We start from the raw sequence: 14,612 nt of genomic DNA on the forward strand, positions 1-14,612 counted from the left end.
CCAGTAGAAATGGGCTGACATATCCTGAGCATAACCATGTATAATATCCACTGAAGTTAAAAAGAGGTGCTTTGCAACATTAAACTGCAGTGTGCAGTACGTATTTTTCGGACCATAAGGTGCACGGGATTATAAGGCACATTAAGCGAAACAAAGCAGTCAGATAAATCAAACTTTATTAAACTCATTCTTCTTGCTTCCTCCACTTCTGTACCATTGATTTATTAATGAATGAATTCTGCTCTATTCCCATGTTGTTGCAGTATATTAATGACTAACCTTGTATTGTGGATGGATTATCTCAGTTGTTCTCCTGACTGAAAATTGGTCCGTTTACAGCATCCTGCCATGCGATTGCATTTGTCTCTAACTATCAGGAACTTTAACGTTAACTTTTATAAGTGGAAAAGTGTTAGTGTTTGTCCTCCAGCTTCACTGTTTATGTTATGCTAACATAGCTGTGTCGCTAGCGATCAGGTAGCACATCATTATATACCAGCTAGCCCAACTTCAGTAACCCTACAAACGTCACTGCTGTTTAGTTTCCTGTCTTCATTTATGTTGGACGTGATAGCAGAGCTGTACGTTTGAATTTTTCCAGAAATCTCTCAGTCAGAACATGCAATATCATGCTTAGGTAACTAGCGAAACTAGCGAGCTAACTTCCGCTAGCTTCCTGCTAACTTCTAACTCTGTTAAATGTAATAAATTTTGTTTTCATAGATGCCTGGAAGTTAAAATTCATAGTTACACCTGGTAAAGCAGCAATGCTGATCGTTTTATTAAAGATGAAAGAATTTAGACAGTTTTTAACTCTCAGTGATGCTGCAGTGTTCGTTTGACCTGAAAAGACGGAATTTAGGACCCAGATTACTCCCAGATTTAAGAGCATCTTAGTCCGACAAATACGACAATAATGACGGCCGCTTGCATGTTCTGCAAAAAAATGTGCTTTGTCGTGTATCTGACGGACAAACACCAAACCCGTTCCACATCACTGAAGTTGCACCATTTTTACAAACCAATTCTGGTTCATCTGTTTCACTCAACAATCGGCCATGTGCGTATGAAAACAAAGGCACTGCACATGCGCGTTTTACTCATTCTATCGCGATATTTCATTTTCCTATCGTTGCCTAACATTATACTGGTATTACCGTGAACAGTATAATATGGCCCAGCCCTAGTATCCAATGCCCTGGATAGTTTTTGTTATTAATTGAATTATAATTTGGCCCTTTATTTGATTTTTCTTTACAACTGTATTATCTACTGTACTTGTATTTGCATGACATTTCATACGTTAACCATTAAGTGACATCTCAACCATTTAGTAGAGATCAATATTTTAAAAACTACAGGGTCTATTGAAAAAAAAATATTGATTGTGGTTATTACTCACCCAAGTCAATAAGAAATGCAAAGAGAATTTTTTTTTTCCATTGCTTTTTTCTTGGTGTGGACCTCAAAGGGTTAACATACTCACAACTATTTTAACTATTAAAAACTACTATTATAATCGAACCCAATTAATTTGTACTGGTTTGTGCGGTTATTTGTAAGCAACAAAACAGAAAATAGTTTTTAAATATTCAGGATTGGAAATCAGAGATTGATTTTAAAAGCCATTTGTAGCATTTGTGCAATCTATTCTTATCTCTTCCTATATTATGTCTTCTTTCTTTTTTCTTTTCTTTTCTAAAAGTGTGCACCAGCTGATGTGACTGAAACAATTGTGTGTGATTGTTTCACAGATGATGGTAATGGTCCAATCCTGGTGAGTCCTGTTCATCCTGTGACTGAGGGAGCTTCTGTTAGTCTGAGCTGCAGTTTGAGAACACAAAAAATACTTTCCAATGTGTTTTTCTATCACAATGACAAACTTATTGAAAATGATCCCCGAGGGGAGCTGAAGATCTCTGCAGTGTCAAAGTCTGATGAAGGTTTCTACAAGTGTCAGTACTCAGGAAGAGAGTCAGCACAGAGCTGGATGTCAGTTAAAGGTGAGCAGGATCAAAACATTTGATGGAGTTTTTTTGTAAACCATTTTGATATTTGAGAACTAGCATGATTATCATTAAGTACAGTCATCATAAAGAATAAAGTGATGTGCTCTCCATAAAGAATGTTGGCTGTTTTGAAGTTTGAAGTCATTTGATTCTACTTTTGCAATTATCTTACCATTTTAAATGTTTTTTCTAATAATTATTATTATTTTATTTCTATTGTTGTTATTATTTCTTTGAATTTGCAGTAGGTGTGTTATGTCCTGAAAGCTCTTCTTTGCCTGTGTGGTTGATTGTTGGATTGGCTTGTGGAATCTCTGTCTTTATTATTGTCCTGCTCTCGTTTTATCACTTTAGAAAAAAAAAGGGTGAGACCTTTTCCTTGATTCAAACTTCAAAATTTAAATGTAAAGATAACTGCGACATTTATAACAGGGAATTTTATTTACATTAACAGCGAAACAATTGTCTTTTTTTACAGATTCAGGCTTCATCAGGTTGGTATTTTTTTTATTGTAGTAAATATATTTATTAACCTGCAATGCATGCGTTCATCAGACTTTTTGCATGTAATTGTTATGTTTTTATTATGCCATACAGTCCAATGACCACCACCAATCATGTAGTCAACCAGAGTGAAATTCACAAACACAACTGTCTTGACCATGGTCAGTTCTTCTTTAAGTTTCATTTACCCTTAACTCTAATTCTTTGCTTCAGTTTTTGGTCACCTGTTTTCAAAAGAATGTTATTTAAAATATATATTTAAAAATCAAAAGCTGTGAGAATGAAACTTTTTTCAGTTGAACTAAAGTAAAATGACAATAAACCAGATTTTTTTTTATACCTGATTGTATCCTTTATTACTTGATTGAAAAAATCTACAAAGGTTATTGTTGTATATTAATTACACATACTATAACACCATTATGACTATGTTGCCCTCACGACATGTGATCATGTGAAGCTAGACAGCTAGCGAACAAAATAGACTAGATCTTCCACACAAGGCTTGCTTTTCTTGCTTTTCATGAAGATCCTTTAAAACCTTATCCTCTCTCAAGGCTTCTCCTTGCTATTTCTTATTTGTAACTGAAATATACAGAAAGTGAAAATAAATTGCTAGCTAATACACATCTTAATGACAAACTTAAAGATTAGCCTAGCTTAACACGTGCGTTACATTAGCATCGCAGTTCACTCCAGGTAAACACATATAAAGGTTGTTTCTGAACACATTAATACTCACAAAGACGAACGTTTTCCAAGGTACAAGCGTGTAGGGCACTCTTAGCGTGTACATGAACTCGTTCACTCTTTTAATACTGCCGAAGCACTTTTCACAGGATTAACGGAGAAAATACGTCAAAGATAGGTTAATGATCAGAGCGCTCCCTCGCTCCACAAAGATCACTTGTGATAACGATGACTCACTCTGAGCAAATTTCGAACCCAGACATTTTAACTGTTTTTAACATGAATCACTTATAATATTTCTTAACTTTGAACTTATTTATCACCTTGCTTATGTAACTTAATCAGACTATGCACTAACTACTGACTTTTGACCAAAAGGCATAACAATGAATCAGTAACCCATGTGGGAAAAAAACTGGAGATGATTTAATATATAAAGTAGTTACAAATAAAGCTATCTTCTTGTTGTTAGTATTTTTATTTTTGTTTCTCTAATTTAAGGAAACTAATTCCATGTGATATATTTGCATTACAGGTGCAGGTGAAATACACGATGTTACATACTCTGTAATTCAGCTTAAACATGTTGGAAAAAAGAGTGAGTATGTAAAAAAAACATTGAACATGAATATATAATTTTTCATAATTGAGAAAGTTCAAATTATTAAAGTTTTTCATATGATTATCTAAACAGGGAAGCGTCATAAATCACAGGAGCATACTATTTACTCAGAGGTGAAGGTGGGAGTTGAAGGTAAAGTCATAACAGTCTCATTGTTTGCATTGCATGCAGTTTCAGGTCAGCTTAGCAGTTACCAAGCTTGGCTACTTTCATAGGATTAATAAATATTACCAGAGTTGAATCTTGCACACATCGAAGATCATTTGGATATTTTGGATATTATTACATTTGCCTGCTTTATATACAGTATTTTTCAACCAATTTGTGATTTATAGTTGCTTTCCATTTGTTTCTTAGATATATGCATGACAGATAAATAGCTTTTTCCTATGTTTTCACTCTCTATTCATATTCCTAGAATAAAATTTATTGGATTTTTTATTTTGCTGGTTGTTTGCAGGTTGTACATGAACTCATACATACTGTATGATATATATATATATATATATATATATATATATATATATATATATATATATATATATATATATATATATATATATATTAGGGGTGCAACGATATACAAAATTCAGTTCGGTTCGATACTTTGGTGTCACGGTTCGATATTTTTTCGATACGAAAAAAAATTGTTCATGCCTTTTTAATTTGTCATTTATTAAAATTATAAATATATATTTTAACTCAAAAGTACAGTTTTTAAATTTAATGTTGCTGAAACAACAAAGTAATAAAAAAATATATATATATATCTGATTGAGGAATCACTCATCTTTGGAAAAGAGAGTTTATTACAGAGAAATGGCTCTTTCCAAAATAACAGCTATACTATACGCTTCTTCTGGGCTATATTCTCAGCAGCATATTAAACACATCCGGTCCCCATGAGGAGAATCATGTGCTAACGGCTGTCTAAATGACTCGGGTAAAGTTTGTAGCATGCGTGCTTGTTGTTTTTGTCTGCTTTCACTTGTCTTTGCACTAGCATGCTGTCGCCGTAAATGTGCAGTCATATTCGTTGTGTTCCCACTAGTGCTGTCAGCGTTAATCTGAAATGACGTTAATGCCACAACACGGCAAATCTCCGTTAACGAGCTACCGCGGATCGCCCCGTGCGTGGGGCTGGACGGCCAACACGTTAACGAGCTAACTGCGCTATCACACTAGTTCCCACCAATGTAATTGAGCATTGCGTGGCACATCAGACATACTGTTTTACTTTAGTCCATGACGCGCTTACCTTCAGGGTCATACGACGTTGCACCCCTAATAAATAAATATATATATATATATATATATATATACATACATATATATATATATATATATATATATATATATATATATATATATATATATATATATTTATTAGGGGTGCATATATATATATAAAACACCCAGCACGCCCCTGCGGGCGGTTTATCCTTCAAGCTCGGGTCCTCTACCAGAGGCCTGGGAGCTTGAGGGTCCTGCGCAGTATCTTAGCTGTTCCCAGGACTGCGCTCTTCTGGACAGAGATCTCCGATGTTATTCCCGGGATCTGCTGGAGCCACTCGCCTAGCTTGGGAGTCACCGCACCTAGTGCTCCGATTACCACGGGGACCACCGTTACCTTCACCCTCCACATCCTCTCGAGCTCTTCTCTGAGCCCTTGGTATTTCTCCAGCTTCTCGTGTTCCTTCTTCCTGATATTGCTGTCATTCGGAACCGCTACATCGATCACTACGGCCGTCTTCTTCTTTTTTTTCTACCACCACTATGTCCGGTTGGTTAGCCACCACCATTTTGTCCGTCTGTATCTGGAAGTCCCACAGGATCTTAGCTCGGTCATTCTCCACCACCCTTGGGGGCATCTCCCATTTTGACCTCGGGACTTCCAGGTTATACTCGGCACAGATGTTCCTGTACACTATGCCGGCCACTTGGTTATGGCGTTCCATGTATGCCTTGCCTGCTAGCATCTTGCACCCTGCTGTTATGTGCTGGATTGTCTCTGGGGCATCTTTACACAGCCTGCACCTGGGGTCTTGCCTGGTGTGATAGACCCCAGCCTCTATGGATCTTGTACTCAGAGCTTGTTCTTGTGCTGCCATGATTAGTGCCTCTGTGCTGTCTTTCAGTCCAGCTTTGTCCAGCCACTGGTAGGATTTCTGGATATCAGCCACCTCCTCTATCTGCCGGTGGTACATACCGTGCAGGGGCCTGTCCTTCCATGATGGTTCCTCGTCTCCCTCCTCTTTCTTGGGTTTCTGCTGCCTGAGGTATTCACTGAGCACTCGGTCAGTTGGGGCCATCTTCCCAATGTATTCTTGGATGTTCGTTGTCTCATCCTGGACTGTGGTGCTGACACTCAGCACCCAGCCCCCTTCCTTCCGCTTAGCGTACAGCCTCAGGGTGCTGGACTTGGGGTGAAACCCTCCATGCATGGTAAGGAGCTTTCTTGTCTTTATGTCAGTGGCTTCTATCTCCTCCTTTGGCCAGCCTATTACCCCAGCAGGGTACCTGATCACGGGCAGGGCGTACGTGTTGATGGCCCGGATCTTGTTCTTACCATTCAGCTGACTCCTCAGGACTTGCCTGACCCTCTGCAGGTAGTTGGTGGTTGCAGCCTTTCTAGCGGCCTCTTCATGGTTCCCATTTGCCTGCGGGATCCCCAGGTATTTGTAACTGTCCTCTATGTCTGCAATGTTGCCTTCTGGTAGTTCAATCCCCTCAGTATATATATATATATATATGAGAAAAAAAGAGGACGTTTTTATGTGGTTGATTATTTTTTGTTGTAAAAGGCTTCTTGGCAATTAAGTCTGTTAAATGGTCCCTTAAATGGTACCACATTTGTAAGGAAATTGCATTTGAGCAATAAAGCTGAGTATGCTGGTTGTGCCCATGAAAAACTACTACAGGGGCTGGCAGTCCGGTGACTGAGTGGGGCCTGATTAGTAGCGCCTGTGAGGATAGACTGCTACAGCTGTCAGTTGGTATCTGCACCAAGCATGTCACATTTGACTGATATTGCCCATGCAATAGGTCAACTTCAAGCTGGAGTTCCACAAAATGTTCCAGTGTTATTCAGATTTGGCCCTGGTACCATCTCCAAATTGAAGAGGAAGATCCTTGTAATGGAGGATGTCTTCCCAAAAAGATCACACCACAAGAAGACCGTTTCCTCACCCTGTCAGCACTCAGGAAACATCTTCTACAGATTTGCAGTTAAGGTTTGCAAAATGATATAACTGATAGCTCATTGTACCCAAAATAAATTTCACAGACCAAATCTCCAGTCTCATGGAGCTGCCAGGAGGCCCTGCCATAATTGTTCTTCACAATCAGGCCCACTTATACTGGTGTCAGCAACTTGTGCACTAGAACCTGAACATATGGAGGAAAGTTGTGTTCAGCAATGAGTCAAGATTCTACTTATGGATTATAGAGTCAAAGTGTTGAGAAGACACTAAGAGCACTATGCTATATGCTGGACTGACAGGGTAGAGCTAGTATGACGGTTTGGGAGCAACCTCTCCCTCAATGGAAAAACAAGTCTTTTCATCATTGGCGGTCATTTCAATGAAGAGAGATATCAAGATTAGAATGTGCAACTAGTACCTATCCTTTGCTCTCCGATGCATTCATCGGAGTATGAATGTGTGAATGAATGTAGGAAGCACTGAGTTTAGAGAAAGTGCTTGTGAGAATGGGTGTGATTGGGTGATGTGGCATGTTGTAAAGAGTGCTTACTCCTGGAGAGTAGAAAAGCGCTATATAAGAGTCAGTCCATTTACCATTACACTGGCAGAGAACATTTGGCATGGATTTTTTTCTTGGACGCAGGCCACATACTCAACTAAATGGTAAATGGACTGGTTCTTATGTAGCACTTTTCTACTCTCACTGAGCACTCAAAGCACTTTATACAACTCGTGCATTCTAAGCTGCATTCTAACCCAATCATACAAGCGCGTTATCTAAGGTTTTTAGTGTTTCTATCAAACATTCACTCGCATTCACACTCCGATGGATGCATCGGAGGGCAAAATGGGGTTAATATCTTGCCCAAGGATATTTGGCATGTAGACTAAAGGAGCCTGGGATCAAACCACCAACCTTCCGGTGAGTAGGTGACCCGCTCCACCACCTGAGCTACCGCCACCCCAGCTCTGCTGCTGCTCAACTCACAAATACATTTTCCTTACAAATGTGACACCATTAAAGGAGAAATAAACAGGATTCACAATGGTATAATATTTATTGCTGAGAATTATTTTTACAACAAAGAAATCTTTTGTTACATTGTTTTATCTTATATATAAAATCAATAAGCATGCATTAGCTGCGGTGTCAGTGACAAAAAGCTGATTTTCTTTTCAGTGTCTTAAAAATAGTTTTAGTCCACCTCTGAATCTGTTTATTAATTCAACAGCTCTGTATCACATTTTGGATGAAAAAAATCTGACTTTTTTTTTTTTTTAATATGAGTCTGATTTATGTTGAGGTCACACACCACCCAAAAAAGTAAAGAAAGGAAATAACTGGCAACATCTGTCATCAGTCCCACTGAATATTTTTCAATATGCTTATCTTTTCTTGAAAATATAAATCTTTTTATGCATTTTTATGTCTGTAGTCACAGTTTACATCAAGATTTGTAAATCAGTTGATGCTATCATACTCCTTCTTTCTTTTCCTTAGTAGAGATATCAATTGTCTTCCTTTCAAGTACATTATAATTGGTAATCATAACACTGCAGATCAGTGCTTTAAATGATCTTCTCTCCATTCACAGAAAAATCAAGTCCTGCAGCATCTAATGAGGAACTTTACTCCGAAGTCAGATTAGAAAGCAGTCTCGGTAATAAATATATAAGTCTATATAAAAATCTATAAGTTATAGAAGTGCATTCACATTTAATCACATACATATAAACATACATACATGTATATATACACATACACATATAGCTGTGGTCAAAAGTTTACATACACTCATCAAGGGCATGAGTATCATGGTAGTTCTCAGCTTTTATTAATTTCTTTTGACACAGTTAAGTGAAGTCAACATATTTTCAATTGGGCTAATGTCAGAACTTTGAGCTTCGGGAATGAACTTTCCAATGGGACAGTCCTAAACAACTGTATGTAAGTACAAGTTATTCAAATTTCTCACCACCTTGCCAAGGTCTGGAAGTGGTTAGAATAATGAAAGGAGGACTACCTCTAAATTCTTAAACTTCACCCTTACTCAGTAGCTAGAGGGTTTAAACTTGGGCACAACTGAGTGTTTCAACAGGACAATGATAACAACCACAGATCAAAGTTATTTTTTTAATCGATAAAGCAGGCTAAAAGTAAACCTTTGGAATGGCTTTCCCAAAAGCTTGATCTCAAAAATTAATCCAGAAGCTTGCTTATTGTGACCCAAAGCACTTGATCAAGGTGCAACTTGCTGAAGGACCTCTTACCAAATTATTTGTAAGAGTGTATGTATACTTTTGACCCCATATGTACACATTTGTGTAAACTGGGGAAAATCCCAAACAAAACATGTACACCCAATTCTCTTTATTTAAAGGCCCAAAAGAAAAAAGAAAAAAAAAAAGATTAAATCATCATGTGCTGAGTCTGGGGCGAGGGGGATTACTCACCCATCACTGGAGGCGGAGTCAGTAGTTAAACAGGTCCTTGGTAGCAGGAGATGGATGAGATTCACCTTGAGTTCCTTGAGGATCTGGATGTTGTAGGGCTGTCTTCGTTGACATTCCTTTGCAACATTGCATGGACATCAGGGGCATTGCCTCTGAACTGGGACACTCACTGTTGGTGGTTCCCCTTTCTAAGAAAGGGGGCCAGAGGGTGTGCTCCAACTACAAGGGAATCAAAATTCTTAGTAAGCCAGTGAGCCACTGATAGAAATATATTCTCAAATCTCCTTTCTTATTATAGAAGACATTCCAACATATGCCGAGATCAACCGTCACAATAAAGCAAAAGCTAAGGAAAACCAGGGTAAGTAAAGCCTGCTATAATCTCCAGTGTTGAACTTGATAATTATTATAAAAATAATAATTTCTGATTAAAAATTAAGTCTTTTTTCTTATTTGTGTATGCATTTTAGTTTATATTAATAATTTACTGTCATAATTAATGATTGTGAACTCTAAAATTGTGAATCTATTTTACTTTTTTGTTTGTATGTACTCACAGTTTAAATCACTAACAAAAGCTGTGATATTGATGTTTGCTTGCCTTTGTCAATTGCCTGATCCTTTTTGTGTTGTGGATGTGTGTTGTTGTTTTGTTTAGGGTTTTTTTTTTCCTTTCAATTTTTGGCCAACTGTATGCATCAGTTCCTTCTGAGTCTCAAAGAGATTTGTTTGGTAGTTTCTCTTCTATCTGTACCTTACACAAAGAGTTGGTGCACCCATAGATTGTCTTATAGTCCATCTTCTGCATTATCTAGTGTCTGTACTGTCCTGTTCTAGGAAGCAGGGTTAGCTAACAGCTCTGAGTTGTAATAAGTGAAACTGGGGTTTTCTGTTCCAGAAAGAGTGTTAACTTCAACTCTTAGTCGGTTTCTGGGGTGACAGTCTCTGTAAACCTAACCTGCTCACTGGCAGGTTTTCTTCTATAAACTCTGAGTTTCTCTGACTCCTCCCCTTCTTCTAGACTTGAACCAGCTGACTGACACATTCATTTCCTCATTCATAAAGATGCATTGACAAGTGAATTACCGTATTTACCGGACTACAAAGCGCACCCGAATATTAGCCGCACAAGCTAAAATCAGGGGAAAATCCTGTTTTGTACATACATTAGCCGCACCTGACTAAAAGCCGCAGGTGTTTCAATGTTGACTTATCATATGTAAGAGAATATGCACAAAGCGAATTGTCAGGAAAGAGATGGCTGTTTGGAGACACATCACTTTTATTAATATTTTGAAAAACAAGTTATGGGTACATATTTGCATAACTTTTTAGGTATATGTACAAGTAGCGGTAATTACAAGTATGAAACATGTACTGTGCTTCATAAATGAGTAACAAATGTAGTACATAACAATAACCTATAGCACACCAGAAAAATAGATTCGGCCTACCTTTTAGGCTGAGGTGCAGTGACACGGCTTTAACAAGAAGAAAAGTCAGTCATTCACCACCATCTTTCTCTTCTTCCTGCACACTAAAACCACCAAAGTCCTCTTCTCCAGTGTCGGAAACGAACAGGCTCAGGATGGCTTCGTCATCCACTCTCCGCTTCTCTCCTTCGTTGTCACTTTCAAAACCAAACAAATCCTCGTTGTTAGTGTCAGAGTCGAACACCCTCAGAAGGGCCGTGGCGGTGTCCTCCTCTCCATCATGCAGCAGTCCAGCCCTTCGAAATCCGTTGGTGATCGTGGATGTTTTCACACTTTTCCACGCTGTCAGAATCCACTGGTGGAGTTGGGCATAACTTGCTTTTCGCAAGTTTATCGCCGCTCATCATCCACGCCTCCCGCTGAACGCGTAGCGCTACTTTGAAGTTTGTTTTTTTGCGCTACTTCGTACGGCACTACGTTGCCTGGCGGACGGACATGTGACCAACATACCACTCTTGAACCCCGATCAGGCAACATAGTGCCGTACAACAGCGGAACAAACAAAACAAATCGTCTTACGATACCACAAAAATCATGGACAATCCATAGAAAAGCCGCACCTGACTAAAAGCCGCAGGGTTCAAAGCTTGTGCAAAAAGTAGCGGCTTATAGCCCGACAATTACGGTAATTTGCAGAAGTTTATGTTTTAACAAGAACTGAAATCCTAGACTTGAATTAGTTTGCTATTTTGTGTACTTAACATGACTGCTTCCACATTCATTCAGTTAGTACCAAGTATAGGTGCATTTTTTGAATTTTTGTGTTCCAGGTGCTGTATGTTCATTTTTCTTACCGGTGTGGCAGTTGGTGATACATTGTGCAATTCTATTTGTACTCGTTCCTTTTATTAGGTCCCCCTCCCCTGCCCGGCTGTCCTGTCTTAGACATTGTCATATTGTGTACCATATACAATGTAATAATTGAAATAACATGGATAAAAGTGACAAAATAAACAGATAAACCCTGAAAAGGAAGCGCCCATAGCAAATTTATAGAGCTGATCTTGAAAAACCAAAATGTGTTTGGAACAACAGTTTATCACATTTAGTTAGGAACTGGACCCAAATGCAGGACTTTCCTGGTTGTGGCAGTGAATTTATTTACAGTGTTAGAACAAACAGTGCGATTTCTTCCGTGGCAAAATTCCCGACTCTTGTGCAGTGCTCTCCTCCCGATCCGTAGTGCAAGATTAATCCAAAATGACTTATTTACAGCAGTGCTCACTCCCTGCACTGAGCCACTTAGGACAGGTCAGCTGTTGAGGACATGACATTGATTGCAAAAGCTGCCAGACAGGATAGGATTAAGAAAAAAAATATATACTGTTGTCTTCTTTTCTGTTTTTAAAGATTGACATTCATATTGTGAATATCAATCTCTTGTCATATCTTATTTCTTGGTCCTCGGTATTAAAATGAATGGTCTGCTATTTTTTTACCCATTGGCATGTTGAATTGCAGTATTGGGGATCCACTGATGATTGCTTTTTTCTCTGCTCATGCATCGGGTGAACATATTCAGATTTGACTGAACTAACTCTGATCAGCTGTTCTGGAACAGAAGACACAGAGTTGCCAATTTCAGAGTTAATCAACTTATTGTTTGTTTTTAAAGTCAGAGTTTGATGAATATGCTTCCTGGAATGGTGCCACACAGGGGGGTTAAAACAAACAAACAAACAAACAAACAAACAAACAAACACACAGTTTTGTGTAATAATAATAATAGTAAAGAATATTATGAAATTCATACGATTTATGTCAACTTCTAAGGCTGTCCACAAGTTCAGCAGCTGTATATCATTGTTTTCTGCGGCATAAATGCATCCTGAGATCTCATTTCTTTTTTAGAAGACAGTCCAACGTATGCCCAGGTCAACCGTCACAATAAAAGAGCATCCAAGAACAACCAGCGTAAGTAAAGCCTGCCATCCTCTCCAGTGATGATCTTAAAATTTGACTGGAATAAATAACATGAAAATCTGCTTTACTTATTTTTTTACTTGAATACATTTTAGTTTGTATCACTAATATGTCATACTCTGTATTTGTCTCAGATACAATTGAGAACTAACTTAATTGACCTGTGAGTTAAAGACTTACTTTCTATTATGAGTTTACAGCTAAGCCTTTTAAATAATATTCTCTCCAGTCACAGTAAACTCGAGTCATGCATCAGCTGATGAAGCAGTTTATTCTGAAGTTAAATTAGGAAGTGCCCTCTGTAATTAAGCTAACATGACTATTATATTTAGTGATTTATTTGTACTCTTTAGCTTATAATATTGTTACTAAATGATAATCCCTATGTCCTTTTTGTGGCTGTTTTACAGGTCATTGAACCGAATTGTAGCAGTAAAACCAACCTCAAGCTTCTTATACAGAAATGTCTGTAGCTTGTTCAGTATTTTGTACAGTTTTTTTAGTGATAGTCATCATCATTATAATATACAGTATACAATATATATAATATATGGTACAGACAAGGTGTTTTCATTTAGTGTTCATATTATCTGTATTCATTTAATAATAAAACATGATTTAAAGTTAGCTTTTGCAGTGTAACATACGATAGGTTCCTCTATGGGTACAAAGAAATACTATAAATGCATGTATTGAAAGTTTTTGAACATTACCTAAAAGAGGACTGATATAATACTGTATGGATTTAAATGTGTGAATAAATGCATTTCTTCATGGAAATTGTATGCAGTTATAGTTTGGGTTTTTATCTTTTTTTATTTTGGCCTGAGCAGTGTTTTTGTTCTATCATGATATAGCTCTACAATATAATTGTAAAAATGTAAAGGATTTATCTTTTGTAACTTTCAACTAAATGACCATGTATACAATATGAATAGCAAATCACAGAGACAGCTTAAAGTTAATAGACATTTAGTACTGGGGTTCTATTATTTTGAAAAACGAGTGTTTAGAAAATCCAATCAGAGTAAATTCTCCGCTATAAAAATTTTCCTCTACATTGGACCTAATAATTTGCTCATGCACCATTTTTCTTCCGATCTTCACTGAAAATGGGAAAATACTATTTTCAGACAAAGACTCAAAATCTCAAAATTTTGGCAATCTGGGTTGGTCAAAAATCAACCAAGCAACTTTTTTTTTTTTTCTTCGCAATTTTGAGACCAACTGAACAGCTTTATCCTTTCATCTCTGCATATAATGTTGGAACACCTGGGCTTGAGGTACCCCTGTTCTGAGTAAGCTTGGTTATAAAAGTGCCCTCCTTTCTGCAGTCACACCTCTCCATTGCTCTCTGTCTGGATTTTTGTTTAAAGCCTTCTGACTTGGACAAGCCAGGATATAGCATGATTTCTTGAGTCATTTTTTGTTGCTTTCTACATGCTTTGCTATGCATCCTGCATTAACGATGGGCAACAACATTTTGGTATTGATCCAATGTTGTGTGCACTTTATGTAGTCCTGTATTGATTTACTGTTTTATGTAGCACCAAGGTCTTGGAGGAATGCTGTCTCGTTTCACTGTGTACTGAACCACTGTATATGGTTGACATGACAATAAAGCCACTTGACTTGAGTTTATATGTCTGTAATTGTTAGATGTATTTTTTTAGGCTGTAAGCTGTAATCATCAAAATTGTAAAAAATGTAAACA

The 14,612-nt window shown here is 37.6% G+C and overlaps 1 protein-coding gene across 1 annotated transcript in view; it reads left to right on the top strand.

Moving 5' to 3' along the window:
* The window catches only part of LOC113018948 (Fc receptor-like protein 5), a 52,880-nt gene extending 38,346 nt beyond the window's left edge, over window positions 1-14,534 (top strand). The window contains exons 15-24 of the mRNA XM_080295515.1: window positions 1,755-2,003; window positions 2,255-2,374; window positions 2,488-2,503; window positions 2,607-2,674; window positions 3,739-3,801; window positions 3,898-3,957; window positions 8,624-8,689; window positions 9,781-9,843; window positions 12,827-12,889; window positions 13,309-14,534. Coding sequence (XP_080151641.1) covers window positions 1,755-2,003; window positions 2,255-2,374; window positions 2,488-2,503; window positions 2,607-2,674; window positions 3,739-3,801; window positions 3,898-3,957; window positions 8,624-8,689; window positions 9,781-9,843; window positions 12,827-12,889; window positions 13,309-13,316 — 776 coding nt within the window. The 3' untranslated portion in view covers window positions 13,317-14,534. The remainder of the gene's footprint in view (window positions 1-1,754; window positions 2,004-2,254; window positions 2,375-2,487; window positions 2,504-2,606; window positions 2,675-3,738; window positions 3,802-3,897; window positions 3,958-8,623; window positions 8,690-9,780; window positions 9,844-12,826; window positions 12,890-13,308) is intronic.
* The last annotated feature ends 78 nt before the right edge of the window (window positions 14,535-14,612 follow it).

The sequence above is a fragment of the Astatotilapia calliptera genome, chromosome 3, assembly GCF_964374335.1.
Source record: "Astatotilapia calliptera chromosome 3, fAstCal68.1, whole genome shotgun sequence".
Taxonomy (NCBI): domain Eukaryota; kingdom Metazoa; phylum Chordata; class Actinopteri; order Cichliformes; family Cichlidae; genus Astatotilapia; species Astatotilapia calliptera.